Source organism: Hemiscyllium ocellatum, chromosome 1 (assembly GCF_020745735.1).
Source record: "Hemiscyllium ocellatum isolate sHemOce1 chromosome 1, sHemOce1.pat.X.cur, whole genome shotgun sequence".
NCBI classification, from domain to species: Eukaryota; Metazoa; Chordata; class Chondrichthyes; order Orectolobiformes; family Hemiscylliidae; genus Hemiscyllium; species Hemiscyllium ocellatum.
In genome coordinates, this window is record NC_083401.1 from 31,128,424 (window position 1) to 31,150,721 (window position 22,298).

General features: G+C 39.8%; 1 protein-coding gene across 3 annotated transcripts in view; it reads left to right on the forward strand.

Annotated features, from left to right (window-relative positions):
- The window catches only part of immt (inner membrane protein, mitochondrial (mitofilin)), a 63,797-nt gene extending 42,984 nt beyond the window's left edge, over nucleotides 1-20,813 (forward strand). For all 3 annotated transcript variants that reach the window (XM_060843340.1, XM_060843435.1, XM_060843521.1), the window contains 5 exons: nucleotides 3,806-3,935; nucleotides 10,579-10,802; nucleotides 12,028-12,159; nucleotides 12,430-12,559; nucleotides 19,971-20,813. In XM_060843340.1, the coding sequence (XP_060699323.1) occupies nucleotides 3,806-3,935; nucleotides 10,579-10,802; nucleotides 12,028-12,159; nucleotides 12,430-12,559; nucleotides 19,971-20,578 (1,224 nt within the window). In that variant the 3' untranslated portion in view covers nucleotides 20,579-20,813. The remainder of the gene's footprint in view (nucleotides 1-3,805; nucleotides 3,936-10,578; nucleotides 10,803-12,027; nucleotides 12,160-12,429; nucleotides 12,560-19,970) is intronic.
- The last annotated feature ends 1,485 nt before the right edge of the window (nucleotides 20,814-22,298 follow it).

Sequence of the window (22,298 nt, forward strand, 5' to 3'; positions counted from 1 at the left end):
CCCATAGCAATATTGTTGACTCTCGACTGCTGTCTGGGCAATTAGGGATGGGCAATAAATGCTGCCTAGCCATCTAGTTACAGAATAAAGAAAGAAAAACTTGAATGGATAGCTGAATACCACAACAACATGATTGATTGTGTCATCTTATATGTAGTATTAACTTCAAACATTCCACACAATACTTTGCAGGTCTGTCTCAGTCAAAATTCAAATAAGCTATCCTTTTCAGGGTTGAAACAGTTCACAAGGTTTGTGTGCTACTTGAATGCAAGCTTAATAAGAAAACCATTCTACATCCTTGCGAGACATAGAAAAATAAGTTTAAAGAGTTGATGCTACCATTGTGCAAAATTATAAATATGCCTTCACTCAGCCTTGCATATTCAATTATTTAGTAATATTTTATGCTTTTACCACTGTTATTGCTGTAGTTTGTTCCTACAGTCAACTTCAAAGTAACCGAAACAAGCAATAACCCTAATCTTGAGCTGTATCACACTGTCAGAATCCAATGCAAACCACTGAGGTATTGCAGTTCTGCTTTGAAGTGTATATTACAGATACAGGCAGTATCTCAATTACAGGTATTTAGTATAAAGCAAGCCAGAGTTTTCATGACTAAAACAGAGGGTGTGCATGCATGTGCAGCTGTTTATCTGGTGTTTAAAACTTAAATGCTCAGATGGTGGGTGAGAAAATCTGTGCTTTTAAGGCCTGTAACTTCTAAATACAAGGAGCAACCTGCTGACATTCTGTATGACCACGGCTAATCCTCCTATCTCAAAATCGTATTCCCGTTTTCTCTGCCCACCCCTTGATGGCTTTAATATCTAAAACTTTATCTTTTGCTTTCTTGAATATGCTGTAGTGTTCTGTGGTAGTGAATTTCACTGCTTGACTACCTTCTGTATGAAGAAATGTTTCCACCACTCTCCTAAATGACCTACCTGAGATTGTGATCCCTGGTTCGAGACTCCTTTCTATTAATCAGTTCGCAGTTCATGTTAGTACATTACACTCAATCCCGTGTGCTTTTAATTTTGCCCAATGATGTCTGATATGAAATCTCTGTTGAAATTCAAATACACCACATTAATTGGTTCTTTCTACCAGTTGTATCCTCAAACTCCCATAAGATTAGGTTCAGCACAAGTTCTGTTTCATAACTTCACGCTGACTTTGTCTAATCCCAAAAGTGATTTCCAAGTGTTCTGTTACTATATCTTTTTTAAATTGAATTTTAGCATTTTGCACACATGTTAAGCTAACTGCTCTGTTAGCTTAATTTTTTAAAACTCCTACCTTTTTCAAAATAATGGGGTCACATTTATTACCCTTCATTCTGTAGAAACTGCTTCAGAGTCTTTGGAACTTTGAAAAAAGACCAATAATGCATATAATATTTCCAGAGCCACTTCAGTTAGTATTCTTTAGATTAGATTACTTACAGTGTGGAAACAGGCCCTTCGGCCCAACAAGTCCACACCGACCCGCCGAAGTGCGACCCGCCGAAGCGCAACCCACCCATACCCCGATGCATGTTATCAGGATTTGTCCATTTTTAAACACATTAATTTTGCTAGCACCTTTTGTTAAGAAAATATTGATTTTCTTTAATTCCTCTGTCACTTAAATCCTTGGTTTCTCTAACGTTTCTAGGGAATTATTTGTTGTCTTTTGTGAAGACAGAACTAAAATATGTGGTCAGTTGTTCTGCCATTTCAGTGTTGGGGTGTAATCTTAATGGTTAGCCAGGAATTAAAGTGGATTTTAATTCCACTAACATTCCCTGGGTAACTATTAATTTGAAACCTATCACAAGTTTCTGACTCTAACGCAGAGTCAGAGAATTTTTTTGGAGGTTTCCAGATGCTGGATAACCGCTGTTCGAAAGTCACTACAGGCAGTTCTTCAGGAACGCGATACTTGCATTCCTGTGTAACCCAGTGTTACATAAGAATTGCACTATACAAATAACATTTAATGTATTGTTGTTATGATTGTGCTGTATCCAACACATGTTTTAAAAGTTCACACTTTAGAAACAGCATCAGCTATTCATCAATTGCTTTACAGTGAATTTGCATTGATGAAAAGTGTGTTATAGCAGAATGACCTGTACCTCGAGGGCAATTCCAGAGTTGACTGCACCAGGTCCCCCTAGTTTGTAGAATGCGGAAGCAGGCCATTTAACCCATTAAGTCCATACCAACTTTGCAAAGATCATCCAACCCACATCCACCCCTTTACCTATCCTGTAACCCTGTATTTCTCTAGCCTGTGCATCCTTGAACACAATGGACAATTTAGCATGGTCAGTCCATCTAACTTGCATATATTTGGATTGTGGGAGGAAACCCACACAGAGACTGGAAGAATGTGCAGACTCCACATGACGCTCGACCGAGGGTGGAATGAAACCCAGGTCCATGGCGCTGTGAAGTCGCAGTGGTAACCACTGAGCCACCAAGCTGCACCTTCAGATGAGCAACTTCAGGCAGCATGGCTGCCTCACAGCGCCAGTGACCTGGGTTCGATTCCACTCTTGGGCGACTGCAAACTCCATACAGACATTTTCCTCATGTCTTCATGGGTTTCCTCCCACAGTCCAAAGATGTGCACATTAGGTGGATTGGCCATGCTAAATTTCCCAAAGTGTCCAGGGATTTGCAGGCTGGGAGGGTCAGTCATGGGAAATGCAGGGATAGATTAGGGGGTCTGGGTGTGATGCTCTTCAGACGGTCGGTGTGGACTTGTTGGGCTGAATGGCCTGTTTTCAGACTGTAGGGATTCTGTGATTCTGCCAACACTGCTGCTGTGATAATCATTTCATTGGAAGATCCAAACATTTATATTTAAATGAAGTACAGGCAGGTTTAAAAAGTCCCGAGCATGGAAGGAATCGCATGAAAATTTTGGGCTTGATATCGTACTATAACTTACATCTTGTTACCGTGTGACATTTTTATTTCGTAGTTGGGTTGGGACCTGAATATGGTGTCATACTATAACCTCCTTTGTATCAAGGTGCTTTAGAGTGATATTAAAAGTACGTCTAGAGATAGATAGCAACTTGGGGATGGCTGAATGTAAATGCTGGGACATCCATTTGGATTTTACAATTTATTTCATAATGGTGAAGTGTCCAAATATTTGAACAAAATTATTTTTCATTTCACGTTATTATTATAACAGTTATTATTCAATAGAATGTTATTAAAGCTTTAATACTTTATTTTCTTTAATTACATTTTACAATTCTTCAAGAGTTTAATCTGATGATGCTTACTTCTATCCATTTTTTAAAAAAAATCCAGTTTCTTACCATGCTTACACTGTTCAAATGCCTATCTTGGTACTTCCATAAATAAGAATCAATCTGATGGAAAAGCTTACTCATTAATCAACTAATTAGTAGTCTGAACATTAATGCCTGTATTCTCCATTAGCACTGTCCTTTAGATTTTTATGAAAATGTATTTGTTCATGGGCTTTGTTGATGTAGCCAGCATTTATACTTGTGCCTAATTTGCCCTTGAGAAAGTAATGGTGAACACCTTTTTGAACTACGATCCATCTGGTGGAGGAACACCCTGCTTGAAATGGTGTTCTACGTTTTTACCCAGCCACAGAAAAAAGAGAGCTTCAAGTTTCGACGATATGGCTTGCAGGTGGTAATGCTCCCACACATCTCCATTTGTCCTTCCAGGTGATAGCTGTCATGGGTTTGGAAGGTGCTGGCAAAAGAGCTTATTTCAGTAATTCTGGTATCTTTCTGCTGAAATATCTACTTTTTGTTTAGGTACAGGCAGCTCAATCAGAAGCCAAAATAGTTGTTCAGTACAGTGAACTGGTAGCTATGGCCAGGGATGAATTCAGGAAGGAACTAGAGAGCATCACTCCAGATGTAAAATTTGGGTGGAAAAACCTGAGTAAGTACAGTAATTGCTTATCATTTTTGTCATTTGTTTAATTTCACAGAATTATACTTTGTTTTGACTTATTATTCCTCTAATTCAGCAGTCCTGCAGTCGTCTTTGCTTTATTGAAAGCATTTGCACGTAAAGGGGTTTTAAAAAAATTTTAAATCTGAGCACAAATCTAAAATAGTGACAATGGAGAATTGTGTTATTTACAGTAAGAGAACCTTAAAATATTAAGTCCTCTTCCTTTTGATTTATTTTCTCAAAGAATCTATGAGTTAATAATGTTCATTTTTAAGCATTAAAACTGAACTGAACTTGTATTTAAATTATCTGAGGGAGGATCATGATTGAGACTTCCTAAAATGTTTCATTGAATGTGTAACTAGATTAGTTAAGTTGGGCTGACCTTGAGTGTGTGAGTATAAACTTAATAAGTCTTCAGTAACACCTGAAATTAAAAAGTCTAACCTTGAACCTGGGCCCACATGCAGGTCTGAAAGCCCAAGTAACTTGTCCTATTTTCTAGGTTGATAGGTTGAGTGAGTAGGCAAATAGAGGTTAATGCATGAAAGTGTGAGGTCAACGCACTTTGGTAAGAATCATCAAAAGGCACATTATTAAATGGAGAAAGACCCTAAATAAAAGTGCAGCCCAGTGGGATTTTAATATTCTGTGTAAAACTCAAAATGTTAGAATGAAAGTGCAGCAAGTAATTAAGTAGACAAATGCAGTTTTGGCCTATTTAGCTAGAAGGTTAGAGTTTAAGAATAGAGAAGTCTTGTTACAACTGTACATGTTGTTGATGAGATTGTGTACTTGGGAGTGCTGTGTACGGTTTTACCCTATATTTAAAAAATATGGATATACTGCCATTGGAGACTGTTCAAAAGAGATTTGGAAGGCTAATCCCTAGGATGAAAGGATTGACTCAGTAAGAATGGTTTATTCAATACAGTTTTGAAGAAGAAAGGCTGATCTTATTGAAATATGAAAGTCTGAGGCGGGCGCTTAACTAGGTAGATATTGAGAAGATGTTTCCAATTTTGGGGGAATCTCAAGCTAAGAGACAGTTGCAGAATAAGTGGACACTCACTTTTAAAACTGAAATCTGAACGAATTTCTTCACCTGGGAGAGTGTTGAATGTCTGGAATTCTCTGACCCAGAGAGATATGGATACTGATGAAAAGCTTTTGCCTGAAACATCGATTTTCCTGCTCCTCTGATGCTGCCTAACCTACTGTGCTTTTCCAGCACCACACTAATCTAGGCTCTGATCTCCAGCATTTACAGTCCTCATTTTTGCCTAAATATGGATACTAGATCATTGAAAGGTTTAAAAAAGGAAGTCAGTTAATTTTTAAAAATATTGGTGTGTAAGTGGCTAGCTGAGTTGGCACTAAAAGCAGTTGAGTCCTGAGGCAAGATCACCTCTGATCTTGTTGAATAGCGAAGGAGACTTGAAGTGTGAATAGCCTACTCCTGCTCCCATTTCTTATGTACTGTCACTTAGTGTGTGTGAACATGTGGCTTATAGGAAGTGGATGGTCAGTTATCAAAATTCCAGATTGTAAGATGAATTGATTTCAAGTGCTCTCATTTCATAATCATGTATGAAAAGACAAAATAAGAATTTTTTTGGGCTGGTATTTGCACTACAGCTGTTATGTCAGTCTGAAGCAGATTAACTTTGCATATTGTAAATGTAAGCTGAAATTGGAATCTTGCACTGGAAATGTTGCAAATTTCTCTGGAAAAGTTTCACCTTATTTTGGATTTGTTTTGGACCTACAACATCTGATTTGTAAATAGCTATTTAATGTCAGTGTAAAGCTAAAGTGCCTTTGGATTTAAGCCAATTTTGTCGTATTAGTTCATCATTATGGATCCTCAATGATTCTTACATACAAAGAATGTTTCAGAATTTAATTCTTAAGTAGAAACTTCAAAATCCACTGTGGTGTCTATATTGAATGTGCTTTCTGTTTTTGTTAATGGAAACATAGCAACAGACAACATGATTTCTTTTAAACTTGACTGCTGCAAGTTATTTCAAAATATAGAAACTTTGTAACAGAAGGCAGTACAGCCTCATGTCAGTGATTGTGGGTGGTCTATTTACTTGCCTTTTGCTTTATGTTCTTTGATCTAATTTAACAAAAAATTGCTCATATCTATGAGTCTTAGTCACAATTTTTTAATTGATCCAGCATTCAAAGCCTTTAGGAGAAATGTAAGTTTGTGATTTGAAGTAATATTTGTTTGAAAGACCACAACCCAGTTTTAGTCCTAAATGGCCTAGCTCTGAATTTTAATTATCAAACTCTCTTGGTCTGGATTCACCCTCTGCACCTACCTGATCTGATCGTAATTATGTTAAAGACCTTTAAATTGAGATGTGATACAATGAAATGCAAACCAAGTTTATGCATCTGGTCATCATCCACCATCCTGTTGATGGCACCTTCAACCAACAAGGTGAGGCAGTGGCCTAATGATATTATCACTGGACTGTTAATCCAGAAACCCTGGTAATGTTCTGGAGACCTAAGTTCAAATCCTGCCATGGCAGATAGTTGGAATTTAAACTCACTAAAAATCTGGAAGTATGAGTCCAATGCTGATTGTTGGAAAAACCCATCTGGTTCATTGAAGTCCTTTAGGGTTGGAAACTGCCATCTTTATCTGGTGCCATCCATGACCACAGGCTGCATGGTCCACATTGCAGTTGGAATATCATGTTGCTCATTGTGAGGTTCTCCACTTTGATAGGAGGAACAGGGGTATAGAGTTTTTCTTAAATGGTGAAATATTGGGAAGTGTTAATATCCAAAAGGATCCGGGAGTCCTTGTTTGAGTTAGTGAAAACTAACATGGAAGTGCAGCAAATGATTTAAGTTAGCAAATGGTATGTTGCCCTTACCTGCATGAGGGTCTTAAAATATAGTTGTATTGACCCTTGATGAGACTGTACTTAGAATATTGAGGATAATTTGATCCCCTAACCAAAGGCAAGATACTCTTTCTGTAGAGCAAGTGGAGTGAAGGTTAGACTGATTCCTGGCTTGGGGAAGATGGGTCAGATTGAGGTGACTAGGTGATTGAGGTTACCTGTATTCTTAAGAGTTTAAAAGACTGAGCGTTGATCTAACTGAAACTTAGAGAATTCTTAAAGCGTAAGGGAGGGTTGTTGAAAGAAGTTTCCCTTGGCAGAGGATGTGGTTACAGAGCAAGGGTGAGTCCTCATTTAAGAGTGAGATGAGAAGGAATTTCTTTGCTCAGATGGTGATGAATCTTCAGAATTCTCCATCTTGGAAAGCTGTTGAAGCTAGGATGTTGACTGCTGTATACAAGATAGAAATTGATAGATTTCTACAAACTAATGTCATCAAGAGATAGGCATATGTAGGGAAATGCCTTTGATGCAGATGACCAGCTATAATCAAGAGTAGCAAAGTAGGTTTGAGGGCTGAAGGACCCGACTTCAGCTCCTGTGTTCCCTAAATCCACACCGTAACTGGTACTATTTGCCTAGCTGGAGAAGATCTGTTCATGTACTCTGCATTGATAAATTGTGTCTTCAGATGGTTAGACTCTAGCAGTATCCCCTGTTTGCACTGTAGAACAAAGATGAGACTAGACTTGGGCAGGTGAGAATGAAATGCCCTTTTTAAAGCACTGTTTTCACATTTACGTAATATAGTAGCTTTGTGGTCATGATAATGGACTAGTTGCCCTATGGCTTATAGCCTGGGGAGCATAGAATCAGATTCGACTGGCTATTTGAAGAATTGAATTCAATTTAAAAGAAGAAAAGTAAAAATGGGTATCAATAAAAGTAACAATATAAAATCCAACTCGTCATTTAAAATCCTTTTTGGGAGGAAACTTGGCACCATCTGCTCAAAGACACACATCGCATGAACAAAGAGGAAAAAAGTTACATTCACACTTTGGTAATCCTTATTAATTTAGTATGCATTACTTTTGAAGTTTTTGCAGCTTTGCTAGAGAATTCTTGTTGCCCTTTGGTGTATATGATGAAAATTAGGTGTAAATGGATATTCATTTATGCGTGGCCTATCGAATGTAGTGCTTTGCTTGGCCTGAGTTGATGTTCCACTTTTTTATGTACCTTTCTAACTAATTTTGAAGTGATAAATGTTTATTTAAAAAAAAATGAAAAAGCTTCCTTATTAAAATGATGTCTAGTGTGTGTTCTCATTTACACAAACAGTTATCAACATCTATTAATTCTATCCACCCTTTTTATTGCAGAGGTGTCTGATCTAGGTGAGTCGAGTGGGCTTATTCGATCTTGCTCTATTTGTATAGTTTGCAGCTAATTATGAAGCAATGGTACACTGGACTACAAGAGCCCAACATGCATGCCAGGAAAATAGTCGCAGGTTATTATGTGAAATGTGAGCTAATGATGCTGCCACTGACAGTAAAATTTGGAAACAAGATAGTATCATTGAAAGTCTTACTGAAAATCAAATAGAAAAGTGGCTTTTTATATTGAAATCTGTTGGTAGTAGTATTTAAACATGTCTTATTTGCTGGATTGGTATTATTCTTGAATCCAGAGTTCAAGTGACATCCATTGCTTCACGATTCTTTATACTTCCATTCTGTGCTTCATAGTGAAGTTACTTTCCTTAGCATTCCATTGTACCCAGGAAAAGTGAAGTATAGTTTTAGAAACGTAAAAAGGAGTCGGCCATTTGCCCCATCAAGCTTCGTGTGCCATTCAATCTGATCACAACCAATCCCCTATTTCAATGCCATATTCTAGCTGTCTCCCCACACCCACTGACACCTTTAGCTTCTAGAAATCTATGTATGTATTTCTTAAACATATTCAGTGACCTTGCCTCAACAGCTCTCTGTGGAAGAGAATTCCACAAATTCACCACCATCTGAGTGTCTAAATTGGTCCTTATTTCAGTCTGAAATGATTTACCTCTTAATCTTAGACTGTGACCCCTTGTTCTGGATGCCCAGCCAGAGGATACATTAGAGGAGAAAGTGAGGTCTGCAGATGCTGGAGATCAGAGCTGAAAATGTGTTGCTGGAAAAGCGCAGCAGGTCAGGCAGCATCCAAGGAACAGGAGATTCGATGTTTCGGGCCCTGAAGAAGGGCTTATGCCCGAAACATCGAATCTCCTGTTCCTTGGATGCTGCCTGACCTGCTGCGCTTTTCCAGCAACACATTTTCAGCAGAGGATACATTATTGCCAGTATCCAAGCTGTCCAGTCTTATCAGAATTATGTGCACTTCGATGAGATCTCCACTCATTCTTCTAATCCAAAGTGGATACAGGCCCAGTTAACCTAATTTCCACTTGTATAATAAATCTGCCATTTCAGAAATCAACCTTGTGAGCCTTTGTTGTCCACTCTCTATGGCAAGTATATCTTTTCTTGGGTAAGGTGACTGGAACTGTACAGAATACGCCAGATGTGATATCCTGAAGGCTTGCAAGCTGTAGTAAGACTTGCTTGCAGATGTACTTGATATGTCTTACAATAAAGACCGCTATACACACTTTGCATTACAAATTGTTTGCTGGACCTGAATGCTTATTTTAATGACCTGTGTATGAGGGCATACTGATCCCTTTGTACATCAATCTTTCTCAATCTGTCATTGATAAAATAATACTATATGATTCTGTTTGCCTACCAAAATGGACAATCTAACATTTATCCATTGGACTGCATCTGCTACGTCTTTGTCCACTTATTCAACTTATCCAAATCTCTCTGAAGCCTCTAAGTCCTCTTCACCATTATTCTCCCATCCAGTTTTGTGTTGTCTGCAAACCTGGAAATATTGTACTCGGTTGACCATATTGTGAACAGCTGAGGCCCAAGCACTGGTCCTTAGGGTAACCCACTTTTCTGACAAAAGCATTTGTTAACTTATTGAGCAACCAGAATTTCGGAAGCAAAATACTGCAGATGCTGGAAATCTGAAATAAAGCAGAAAATCCTGGTAGTAATTAGCAGGTCATGCAGCATCTGTGGACAGAAGCAGAGTTAACGTTTCAGGTCAATAATGGTACTTCGTCAGAACTCTAACCTGAAACAGTAACTGATGGTTCTGATCCCTCCTTCTGTTGTTTTAATTGGTGCCTGCTGTCTTTTGTGTATCTGTTACATTTACTTAATAATCAGGTTTACATCAGAATTTGAGTTTATGCCACATGTTCTTTAACCATGTGACCTTTTAACAATCACAATAAATGATGGGAGAATGCCGAGAATATTGCATACCTAACTTCTGTTTTGAGAGTACTTCTAATGAAAGAATTTTCAACACTACTGACCTAGCAAATACTTACTCTGAGGAATTTTTTTTTAACCGTCTGCAACATTACTGTGCAAAAAATGTATTCCCTAAGTATAGGTTTTGAATGTGAACTTCTATTTTGAGCTGTATGCAAATTCATACATACTGTGTCTGTGAAGTAATTGGCATGCAATTGTATAATTGACATTTTAATTCAATGAAATAATTTGGCTATATTTAACTTTGCAATACTAATGTTTTAATGACAAATGAATGGTGGTTATCTCCTTTACTGCCACAGAATGTACTTGATCCGTGCTCTCTTTTTTTAAAAATGTTGTTTCCACCTGTAGCTGGCCAGCTGAGCACTGATGACCTCAACTCATTGATTGCCCATGCCCATCGTCGTATTGACCAGTTGAACAGAGAGTTGGCAGAACAGCATGTGCGGGAACAGCAGCACATTGAAAAGGCTCTTGAGCATCAGAAGCTAGAGCACAAGAAAACTTTGGACGCAGCAGTGGCAAAAGCCTTGGAGCATTATCAAACAGAAATACTTCTTGAAAGGGACAAAAAGGTAAAGCACAGGTTTTACTAACCAATATCTAGCAGATATAAAGTATGGTTACTTAGATTTTAATATTCACTGCTACGTAGTTTAATGGTCAAGTTCTTTGTAAATCACTGAATTGCTGTAATTTTACACCAGTGCGTATCTCTTGCCAGTGCATCATGTTCTTTGCATGGGAATTACAGAGCACTTCATGAGTTATGATTAACTGTGTGTTCAAGAAGAGTTGCCAGTTGCTCAAGCTTTTTGTCATCTATATAAATGATTTGGATGTGAATATAAGAGGAATTAGTTGCAGATGACACCAAAATTAGTGGGGCAGTGGACATCATAGAGGTTCAATTCAGAGTACAACAGGACTTTGAACAGATGAGCAAATGGGCTGAGGAGTGGCAGATGGTATTTAATTTAGATAAATGTGAGGTATTGCAGTTTGGTAAGGAAAGTCAGGGCAGGACTTGTACACTTACTTGTAGGGTCCTGGGGAGTGTTGCTGAACAAAGTGACCTTGGGGTGCAGGTTTATAGTTCCTTGAAAGTGGAGTCGCAGATAAATAGGATAGTGAAGAAAGCATTTGACACTTGCTTTTATTGGTCAGAGCATAGGAGTTGGGATGTCATATTGCAGCTGTACAGGACATTGGTTCGGCCACTTTTTTTCATTCCTGGTCTCCCTACTATAGGAAGACGCTGTTAAACTTGAAAGGGTGCAGAAAAGATTTACAAGGATGTTGCCGGAGTTAGAGAGTTTGAGCTCTAGGGAGAAGCTGAATAGGTTTGGGCTATTTTCTTTGGAGTGTTGGAGGCTGAGGGATGATCTTGTAAAATCATGAGGGGCATGGATAGTGTGAATCACCAAGGTCTTTGTCCCAGGTTAGGGGAGTCCAAAACTCATAGGTTTAAGGTGAGGTGAGAAAGATATAAAAGGGACCTAAAGGACAGCTTTTTCATGCAGAGGGTGGTGCGTGCATGGAATAAGCTGCCAGAGAAGTGGTTGAGGGTGGTACAATTACAGAATTTAAAAGGCATCTGAATGAGTACACGAATAGGAAGAGCTTACAGGGATATGGGCTAAATACTGGCAAAGGGACTGGATTAATTTAGTGTGGACGAGTTGGACCGAAGGGTCTGTTTCTGTGCTGATTCTAAGACAAATTGGTTGTGTTACAATGGCAGTGATGCGAGACAAGAAATGTCAAGTAAAATGAGTACATTCTTCTTTTCAAATTCAGGCAGAGGAAGTACGTGAAATGATGGAGGCAGAGTTGCGAACTCAACTACGCAGGCAAGCTGCTGCTCACACAGATCACCTGAGGGAGGTACTGAAGATTCAGGAACAGGAAGTCAAAGGAAAATATCAGGAGGTAAATGCACCCTGAATATTAAGCCATTAATGGCAAAATAAAATAATTGTGTGCATTTCCCACTATTCATAGTGTGTTCATATTAAATTTGGAATGGTCAGTTGTCTGAAAAAAATCACTCCACCGAATTTTCCGTTTCCACTGAAGACTGCAGAGTAACAGAGAGTATGTTTCGAGCCAAGTGGATTGAGTTACGTGCAACTCTTAGTGCTTTTTTTTAAATATTTCAAAAAAAGTTACGACTTGATTGCATTGTTTTTTAACTTGCAGGAATTGCAACAAAAACTATCTGAATATGACATTGAATTCAGACGCTTGTCTCAGGAACAACTGGACAACTTTACAAGAGATATGAATGCAGCTTATTCTCGGTTGAAGGGTATTGAACAAGCAATGGAGAGTGAGTAATTACTTGTCATAGCCAGTGTTTTCCCTAAATTTAACAAACAGTTGGTGAGATACTTTCAGAAACATAATTCTTATTGGATTTTTTGAGAAAAGGTCCGAGTGATTAGTCATCAAATTACTTTTTTCCAGGTAATTTATTTTTTTAAAGCTCACTCTTGCCTAATGCTTATTGAGTGCTGCCTGGATACTCGGTGTATTGCTGGAATTGGTCACTGTTATATTATCATCATTGTCACTGGATGAGTGAATTAATTTTTCAATATTGATCTGAAACTTAACAAAATCAACCATGTAAACACTGCCTACCACAGCAGGCCAGATTATGGGTGTTCTGACAAATGACTCATCTCCTGAGCTCCTCCCTGTCTATAAAGCTCCGTTTAGAGATGGGAAATAATTTGTCTTTTAGATACAAACTGGTTGGCACCACACTTGATTGTATTAATCTTCACCTACCCATACATATTTGTTGGTGTGAATATATGTTTCCATCATTTTTATTTCATGACAAAGACTACCACAAGGAAGAAATCGTGAATCAGTTCTGACACTTGCATTCCTAAAAATCTCTTCTCAGCATCTTGGCTGCCATCAGTAATGCCAGACTGTATAGTCCATCCCTACATGCCCTTGAGAAAGTGACAGTCAGCTAATTTCTGGTATTGTGGCAGTCCTTGTGGTACTGCACGAGGCACACCCTGATGCATTTCTTAAGTTTTATTATTGCAAACTGATACACTGAATTGCTTTCTTGATCATCTCAGAGTAATGAGATAACCACACAAGAGACATTCTGGAATCAAAGAGGCCAGACTGGGCAAGGATGGCACATTTTCTTCCTCAAAAGACATTGAAGAATTGGAAGGGTTTTTGTAACAATCCAGTAACATTATTGACATTGCTGCCATCTTTCTGGTCATACCTTTCTTTCCCACCTATGACTGCAGTGATACCACTTGAGTGGATTCTCAGTTGGATTGATGATTGTTGCCATTTTGGGCTTAAAATCCACTCCCATATTATTAGCACACTGTGGCTGCAGTATGTCCTACCTGCATACTTCACTGCACCAATTCTCCAAGATCATTTTTCTCTGCAACCTTCTCTGAGAAAGAGAGCAGCAATGTTTTGAGAACACCAGGATCTCCATACCACCCTGGCAGATATTGCAAAATTCCTTCATTGTTAAGTCAACATTTTGGTATTCCATACTAAACACCATAATAAAACCTTGTCACCATAAGAAGTAGGAGTGGAAGTAAGGCCATTCGGCCCATCGAGTCCACTCCACCATTCAATCGTGGCTGATGGGCATTTCAACACCACTTACCTGCACTCTCCCCGTATCCCTTAATTCCTTGCAAGATTAAGAATTTATCAATTTCTGTCTTGAAGATATTTAATATCCCTGCCTCCACTGTGCTCCGCGGCAGTGAATTCCACACGTCCACCACCCTCTGGCTGAAGAAATGTCTCCGCATTTCCATTCTAAATTGACCCCCTCTAATTGTAAGGCTGTGCCCACGGGTTCTAGTATGCCTGCCTGACGGAAACAGTTTCCCAGCGTCCATCCTTTCTAAGCCACACATTATCTTGTATGTTTCTATTAGATCTCCCCTCAACCTTCTAAACGCTAATGAATACAATCCCAGGATCCTCAGCAGTTCATCGTATATTAGGCCTACCATTCCAGGATCATCCTTGTGAATGTCCAAACATACACCAGTGCCCGTATGTCCTTCCTGAGGGCTGGGGCCCTAAATTGGGCAGGGTATGCTAAATGGAGCCTAACCAGAGCTTTATAAAGTCTTAGTAGCACCTCACTGCTTTTACGTTCCAACCCTCTTCAAATAAATGACAACATTACATTTGCTTTCTTAACCACAGACTCAACCTGCATGTTAACCTTTTAGAGAATCCTGGACCAGCACTGTCAGATCCCTTTGTACTTTGGCTTTATGAATTTTCTCACCGTTTATAAAATAGTCCATGCCTGTGTTCTTTTTTCCAAAGTGCAAGACCTCACATTTACTCACGTCGAATTTCATCAGTCATTTCTTGGACCACTCTCCTAAACTGTCTAAATCTTTCTGTAGCCTCCCCACCTCACTTCGGATCATCGGCAAACTTCGCCAGAATGCCCTCAGTGTCCTCTTCTAGATCATTTATATGTAAAGTGAACAGTTGGGGCCTCAACACCAAACCCTGCGGGACGTGACTTGTCACCAGCTGCCATTCCGTTTAAAAAAAACCTTTTATCCCAACTCTGTCAGGCAGCCAATCCTCAATCCATGCCGGTAGCTCACCTTGAACACCATGGGCCCCTCACCTTACTCAGCAGCCTCCCGTGAGGCACTTTATCAAAGGCCTTTTGGAAGCCCAACATCCACTAGCTTTCCCTGGTCTAACCTACTTGTTACCTCTTTAAAGAATTCTAACAGGTTTGTCAGGCACGACCTCCCCTTACTAAGTCCACACTGACTTGTTCTGATTCGATACTGCACTTCCAAGAATTTAGAAATCTCATCCTGAACAATGGATTCTAGAATTTTACCTACAACTGAGGTTAGGCTAATCTGCCTATAATTTTCCATCTTTTAGATTAGATTATGTTACTGACAGTACGGAAACAGGCCCATCGGCCCAACAAGTCCACACCGACCCGCAACCCACCCAGACTCATACCCTACATTTACCCCTACACCTAACACTATGGGCAAATTAGCATGGCCAATTTATCTAACCTGCATATTTTTGGACTGTGGAGGAAACTGGAGCACCCGGAGGAAACAGACACTGGGAGAACGTGCAAACTCCACACAGTCAGTCGCCTGAGGTGGGAATTGAACCTGGGTCTCTGGCGCTGTGAGGCAGCAGTGCTAACCACTGTGCCACCATGCTGCCCACTTGATCCTTTCTTGAACAAGGGGATTACAACAGCGATTTTCAAATCATCTGAGACTTTCACTGACTCCAGTGATTTTTGAAAGATTACAACCAACGCCTCCACTATTTCTTCAACTACCTCCCTCAGAACTCTAGGACGTAGCCCATCGGTCCAGGAGATTTATCAATTTTTAGACCTTTTAGCTTTCAAGCACTTTCTCCTTTTGTAATGGCTACCATACTCAACTCTGCCCCATGACTCTCCTTAATTGTTGGGACATTACTCGTGTCTTCCACTGTGAAAACTGACAAAGTATTTATTAAGTTCTTTAGCTATTTCCTTATCTCCCATCACTAGCCTTCCTGCATCAATTTGGAACAGCACAATTTCTACTTTTACCTCTCGTTTGTTTCTTATGTATTGAAAGAAAGTTTTACTATCATTTCTAATGTTACTGGCTAGCTAACCTTCATATTTGATCTTTTACTTCCTTATTTCTCTCTTTGTTATCCTCTTTGTTTTTGTAGTCTTCCCAATCTTCTGATTTCCCAGTGCTCTTGGCCACTTTATAGGCTCTCTTTTTCTATGATACATTTCCTGAATTCCTACGACAGCCATGGTTGTCTAATACCCCCCCACCCCAACCCCGGTAATCTTTTCTTTGGGATGAACCTCTGTACTGTAACCTCAGTTACACCCAGAAACTCTTGCCATTGTTGCTCTACTGTTTTCCCCACTAGGCTCTGCTTCCAGTCAGTTTTCATCAGTACCCCTCTCATGCCCCGGTATTACCTTTATTTAACTGTAACACCATTACATCCAATTTTGCCTCTTTCGAAATGCAGACTGAACTCTACCGTATTATGATCACTGCTTCGTCAGTGTTCCCTGACTTTAAGATCTTTTATAAAGTCTGGCTCATTTCATAGCACTAAGTCCAGAATAGCCTGCTCCCTTGTGGGCTCCATCACAAGCTGTTCCAAAAAAGCCATCCTGTAAGTATTCCATGAATTCCATTTCTTTGGGTCCACTGGCAACATAATTCATCCAGCCTATTTGCATATTGAAGTCCCCCCATGATCACCGTGACCTTGCCTTTCTGACATACTCTATCTATTTCCTGGTACATCTTGCGCTCCTGATCCTGACCACTGCTGGGAGGTCTGTACATAACTCTATTATGTTTTTTTTTGCCTTTGTGCTTTTAACTACACCCACACAGACTCCGCATCATCCGACCCTATATCATTTAATGCCATAGATTTAATTTCATTCTTAACTAACAGGGCAACCACGCCCTGTCTTTTTGATCAGTTGTAAATCCTTGGATGTTCAATTGCCAGTCCTGAACCTCCTGCAACCACGTCTCTGTGATGCCTATCACATCATAATCATTTACGATGATTTGTGCTGTTAATTTATCTACTTTGTTTTGAATGCTTCAAGCATTCAGGTAAAGCACCTTAATGCTAATTTTCTTATCCTCATGATTTCCATCACCTCTACCTAAGTTATCCTTTTTGCTTCATTCCTAGTCTGCCTTGAACTTAAACCCTGCACACATGCTAACCTGCTGCTTATCTTTCTACTTGACTCCATACTCCCTGTTGCTTTCCCTTTCCCTTTCTTCCCCACCCGACTCACAAGTTTAAAGTCCAATGCCAATAATGCTACTGGGTTGTTACAAAACCCCTTCTGGTTCTAAAAGACAATTCGGAATATTTTCTGAATGGTTGCTGGAGAAGGTACTTAGGGATAGGATCTATTTATCATTAGAAAAGAATGGGCTTATCAGTGATGGGCAACATGGTTTTGTGAGGGGGAGATCGTGCCTTACCAACTCAATAGAGTTCTTTGAGGAAGTGACCAAGTTGATAGATGAAGGAAGGGCTGTTGATGTCATATACATGGACTTTAGCAAGGCATTTGATAAGTTTCCCCATAGTAGACTAATGGAGAAAGTGAAGTCATATGGTGTGCAGGGTGTTCTAGCTAGGTGGATAAAGAACTGGTTGAGTAACAGGAGACAGAGTAGTAGTTGAAGGGGGTTTCTCGAAATGGATATAGGTGACCAGTGGTTTTCCACAGGAATCAGTGTTGGGGCCACTGATAAATGATCTGGAAGAGGGCACTGTTGGTATGATCAGTAAGTTTGCAGATGACACAAAGATTGGTGGAGTAGCAGAAAGCATAAGGGACTGTCAAAAAATACAGGAGAATATAGATAGACTGGAGAATTGGGTGGAAAAGTGGCAGATGGAGTTCAATCCAGACAAATGAGGTGATGCATTTAGGCACGACTAATTCTAGAGCGAATTGTATAATGAATGGAAGAGCCTTGGGAAAAGTTGATGAACAGAGAGTTCTGGGAGTGCAGGCTCATTGTACCCTGAAGGTTGCTGCACAGGCGGATAGAGTGGTCAAGAAGGCCTATAGTATGCTTGCCTTCTTTGGACAGGGTATTGAGTATAAGAGCTGGCAAGGAGAAAGTGAGGACTGCAGATGCTGGAGATCAGAACTGAAAATGTGTTGCTGGAAAAGCGCAGCAGGTCAGGCAGCATCCAAAGAGCAGGAGAATCGATGTTTCGGGCATGAGCCCTTCAGGAAGAGCTGGCCAGTCATGTTAATATTGTACAAGACATTGGTTCGGCTGCGTATAGAATACTGTGTACAGTTCTGGTCACCACATTACCAAAAGGATGTGGATGCTTTGGAGAGGGTGCAGAGAAGGTTTACGAGGATGTTGCCTGGTATGGGAGGTGCTAGCTGTGAAGAGGTTGAGTTGGTTAGGTTTATTTTCATTAGAAAAAAAAGGGGATTGCGGGGGGACCTGATTAAGGTTTACAAAGTCATGAAGGGTATAGACAGGTGGGTAGAGATAAGCTTTTTCCAGGGTGTGAAGGATTTAATAACAAGAGGTCATGCTTTCAAGGTGAGAGGTGGAAAGTTTAAGGGGGAAGTACTTTTACACAGAGGGTGGTAGCTGCCTGGAACGCGTTGCCAGCAGAGGTGGTAGAGGCAGGCACAGTAGATTCAATTAAGGTGCGTCTGGACAGATGCATGAGTAGGTGGGGAGCAGAGGGATTTCGATGCTTAGGAATTGGGCGACAGGTTTAGACAGTAGATTTGGATCGGCTCAGGCTTGGAGGGCCGAAGGGCCAGTTCCTGGGCTGTAAATTCTTTGTCCTTTGTTTGGCGGAACAGAGTTAGGTGTCCTTGCAGCCAAATCATTTAAAAGATGGTGCATCGGTGCATAAAATAAGAAAAGGATTAACGGATTGCTGAGCTTTATCTCAAATAGTTGGAATTTGAGTGAAGAAGCTGTGTATTCGTTGGATTTTGCCTTTACCCAGACAGATGTACAGCATCCTGTTCGTGGTGCCACTCCTAAGGCAAGACACACTGGCCTTGGAGGGATGTAGCACAAATTCAGCAGAACAATATCTGGGTCTGAAAGGTTCAAATTATAAAGACAGATCGCAAAAGTTGGTCTAACTGGGACAAAGTGAACTTTCCCTTCTTGACCTGTCTGCATCCCTTGATATTGACTACAAATCATTCACCAATGCCTGTCGTCCAGCTAGGTAGGATGGTTCTCACGGTTCCATTCTTTCCTATATAACCATAACCAGAGTATCACATCCCAGTGACAGCTTTTCCTTAGCTGCTACCTATTTCTCAGTTAGCAGCAATCTCTTGGTGATATCGTTCAACAGCACAAGTTTTCACATGTAAGCTGATAATACCCCTGTACCTCATCACCACTTGATTGCTTCAGTTTTCTTTAAATAATCAGATTGCTTATCCTTCATCCAGTATTGAATGAGCGATTATGTGAAGAATCACTGTGTAAAGAGGCCATTTGGTCCATCAAGTCTGCAACAGCCCTCCAAAGAGTGTCCCACCCAGACCCAGACCCCTCACCTTACCTCCATAATCCTGCATTTGTCCTGGCTAATCTACCTAGCCAGCTTATCCCTGGACACTACAGACAATTTAGCATGGCCAATCCACCTAACTTACACACCTTTGGGCTGTGGGAGCAAACCATAGCAACTGGCAGACATGGGAAGAACCTGCAAACTCCATACAGACAGTCACCCAAGGCTGGAATTGAACCTGGGTTCCTGGTGCTGTGAGGCAGCAGTGCTAACCACTGATCCACTAAAAATAGAAGCTATTATTTTTGGTTGCTGCTCCAAACTCTCTTCTTTGACTTCTGACTCCAACATTCTCCCTGGCAACAGTCTGAGATGAAATGAGACTGTTTATAACCTTGGTACCACAAGTGTAAGCTCTGGTGGAACAGGAGTAGGCTATTCAGTCAGTTCTGACAATTTATTAGCCATTGCGGCTATGCATTTTTCCTGTTATAGAAAATATGACAAATCAATTATATATCTTCATTCATTTCATATACATAATTACATTAAATCTTTATGACACATTTATAATTAAAGGTTTTGTCTTCTCTTCAACCACCTAAAATGAATTATGTAATATTTGCTCATTTCAGGTCATGCGGTCGCGGAAGAGGAGGCTAGAAAGGCACATCAACTCTGGCTCTCTATAGAAGCTCTGCAGTACACCCTAAAGACAGCCTCTGGTGATAGCCTGACAGAACCCCTTCAGAAAGCCCTAGACGCTGTGACAAATAGCTGTGGAGATGATCAATTTACACAAGCTTTGGTCAAAGCTCTTCCTCAAGAGTGTCTCTCGCGTGGTGTGTACAGTGAAGAGACATTACGTCATCGGTTCTACACAGTGCGGAAAATGGCACGGCGTGTGGCCATGATAGATGAAACAAGAAATAGCCTCTATCAATATTTCCTCTCCTACCTGCAGTCCTTTCTATTAATGGAGCCTCAAGTAATAAAGCCTCCTGAGGAACTTAAACCTGAAGACCTGGATACATTTAGACTGTTATCGTATGCTTCATTCTGCATTGAACATGGTGACCTTGAGCTCGCAGCTAAATTTGTCAATCAACTTCGTGGAGAACCAAGAAGGGTGGCACGGGACTGGCTGACAGAAGCTCGTGTGACCCTCGAAACAAAGCAAGTGGTTGAAATCCTTTCAGCTTATGCCAATGCAGTTGGTTTGGGTACCACTCAGGTTGAATGATTCAGCAGAAAGCAGTTGTTATCACAGCAGAAAAATGGAGTCCAACCCTGTAAGCACTGACTGTTCCAGTGTATTCCAGTAGATGATACAATGAAGTAATTTGTTGGGAATGTGTTTGTAATTTGATATAAACGTTTTATGGATTGGACTTTGTAATCAAACTAAATCATTTCAACTGACTGTATGTTGATTTTCCCTTCAGATACATATCAATAAAACCAAATTAAACAAGGAATGGAAATTTTCTATTAATGTTAAAAAGAACAGACATGCAAACATATGAACAAGATCATGGCTGATGTTTGTTACAATTTCAAAATTTCCATTATCTCTAATAACCTTTTGATTCCTTTGCCTAACAAGAACTAATTCACTTTTGTCATTAAAAGTATCTAATGACCCCGTCTCCAAGGCCTTCTGAGACGAATGCAAAATTGAACAACCCTTGGAAAAGATTTCTCCTCATCTCTATTCCGAATTTTAAATTTAAAAAAGTGCTCTCTAGTTCTGCACTGACACATGTGAGAGGCCTTGTCAAGTTCTTTCAGGCTATTACACACTTCAATCAAATACCCTTTACTCTTCTAAACAGCAGTGAAAACAAGTCCGGCTTATCCAACTTATCCTCATGAAATAACTCATTCATTCCACCCCGGAACATTTACATATTCCGTAAATAAGATCCGGAAATGCAGACTAAATATAATGCCCAGCTTTTTTTATTATTCCTGTCAAAGTGAACCTATTGTATGCCATCTGTCAGATTTTTGCCCCCCCACTCAATCTATCTGGATCAGCTTGCAACTTCATTATGTCATCCTTTCGATATACTTTCCTATCTGTTTTGGTGTTGTCTATGAAGTTAGATGAGGAAGCAAAGGCACGGCAGCTAAGTCATTGATTTAAATTGTGAAAATGTGAGGTTCCAGCACAAACTCCTGTGGGACTTTATTGTCACATATTGCTAATCAAAGACTCATTTATGGATATTCTTTTCTGCCTATTAGCCAACCCATCTTCTATCCATTTTAATATGTAACGCCCTCCACTACAAATTTTATATTCTAATAACCTTTGATAATGGCACCTTACCAAATGGCTTCCAGAAGTCCAAATACAGGGTGTCTGCAGGCTTCCCTTTAACCACAGTATGATGTTTCTTTCAAATAACTCTAAGTTAAACATCATTTTTTCTGTTGAAACTGTGCTGATACTTCCTAAATGCCTTGTGTTATTTGAAGTGTGCAATATAATCTTGTTAGTAATAGTTTCCAAAACTTTCCTACAAAAGTGTTAAGTTAACCAAACTTCAGTTTTGTTTTGCTCTTCATCTCATTTTGATTAGAGGTGCTATATTTTCTATTTTCAAGTGCAATGGATTCCTTCTTGAATTTAGGAAGAAAATTAAAATATGACCAGTTACCAGTTTGAATGATGTTAATCATCAGACTGTGTGCCTAGCTGCTTCATTTATTTTTTTGTGGATGATCAACTGTGGATGGAATAATTGTCCATTGCTGCTTGATTTGTAGTAACCTAAATGTTAATGTGAACTTATGCAGCTGAGTTGAGAAATAACCTTAAAATCCAACAAGAAGTTCAGGATTAAGCCATACTGTAATGAGGAGTTGATAGTTTATGGTTTTCAAGAAAGTTCTTAAATGTTGAAGTTAGACTAATGCACGATATAGGCAGCATTTTACAACCATGGTTAATGGTT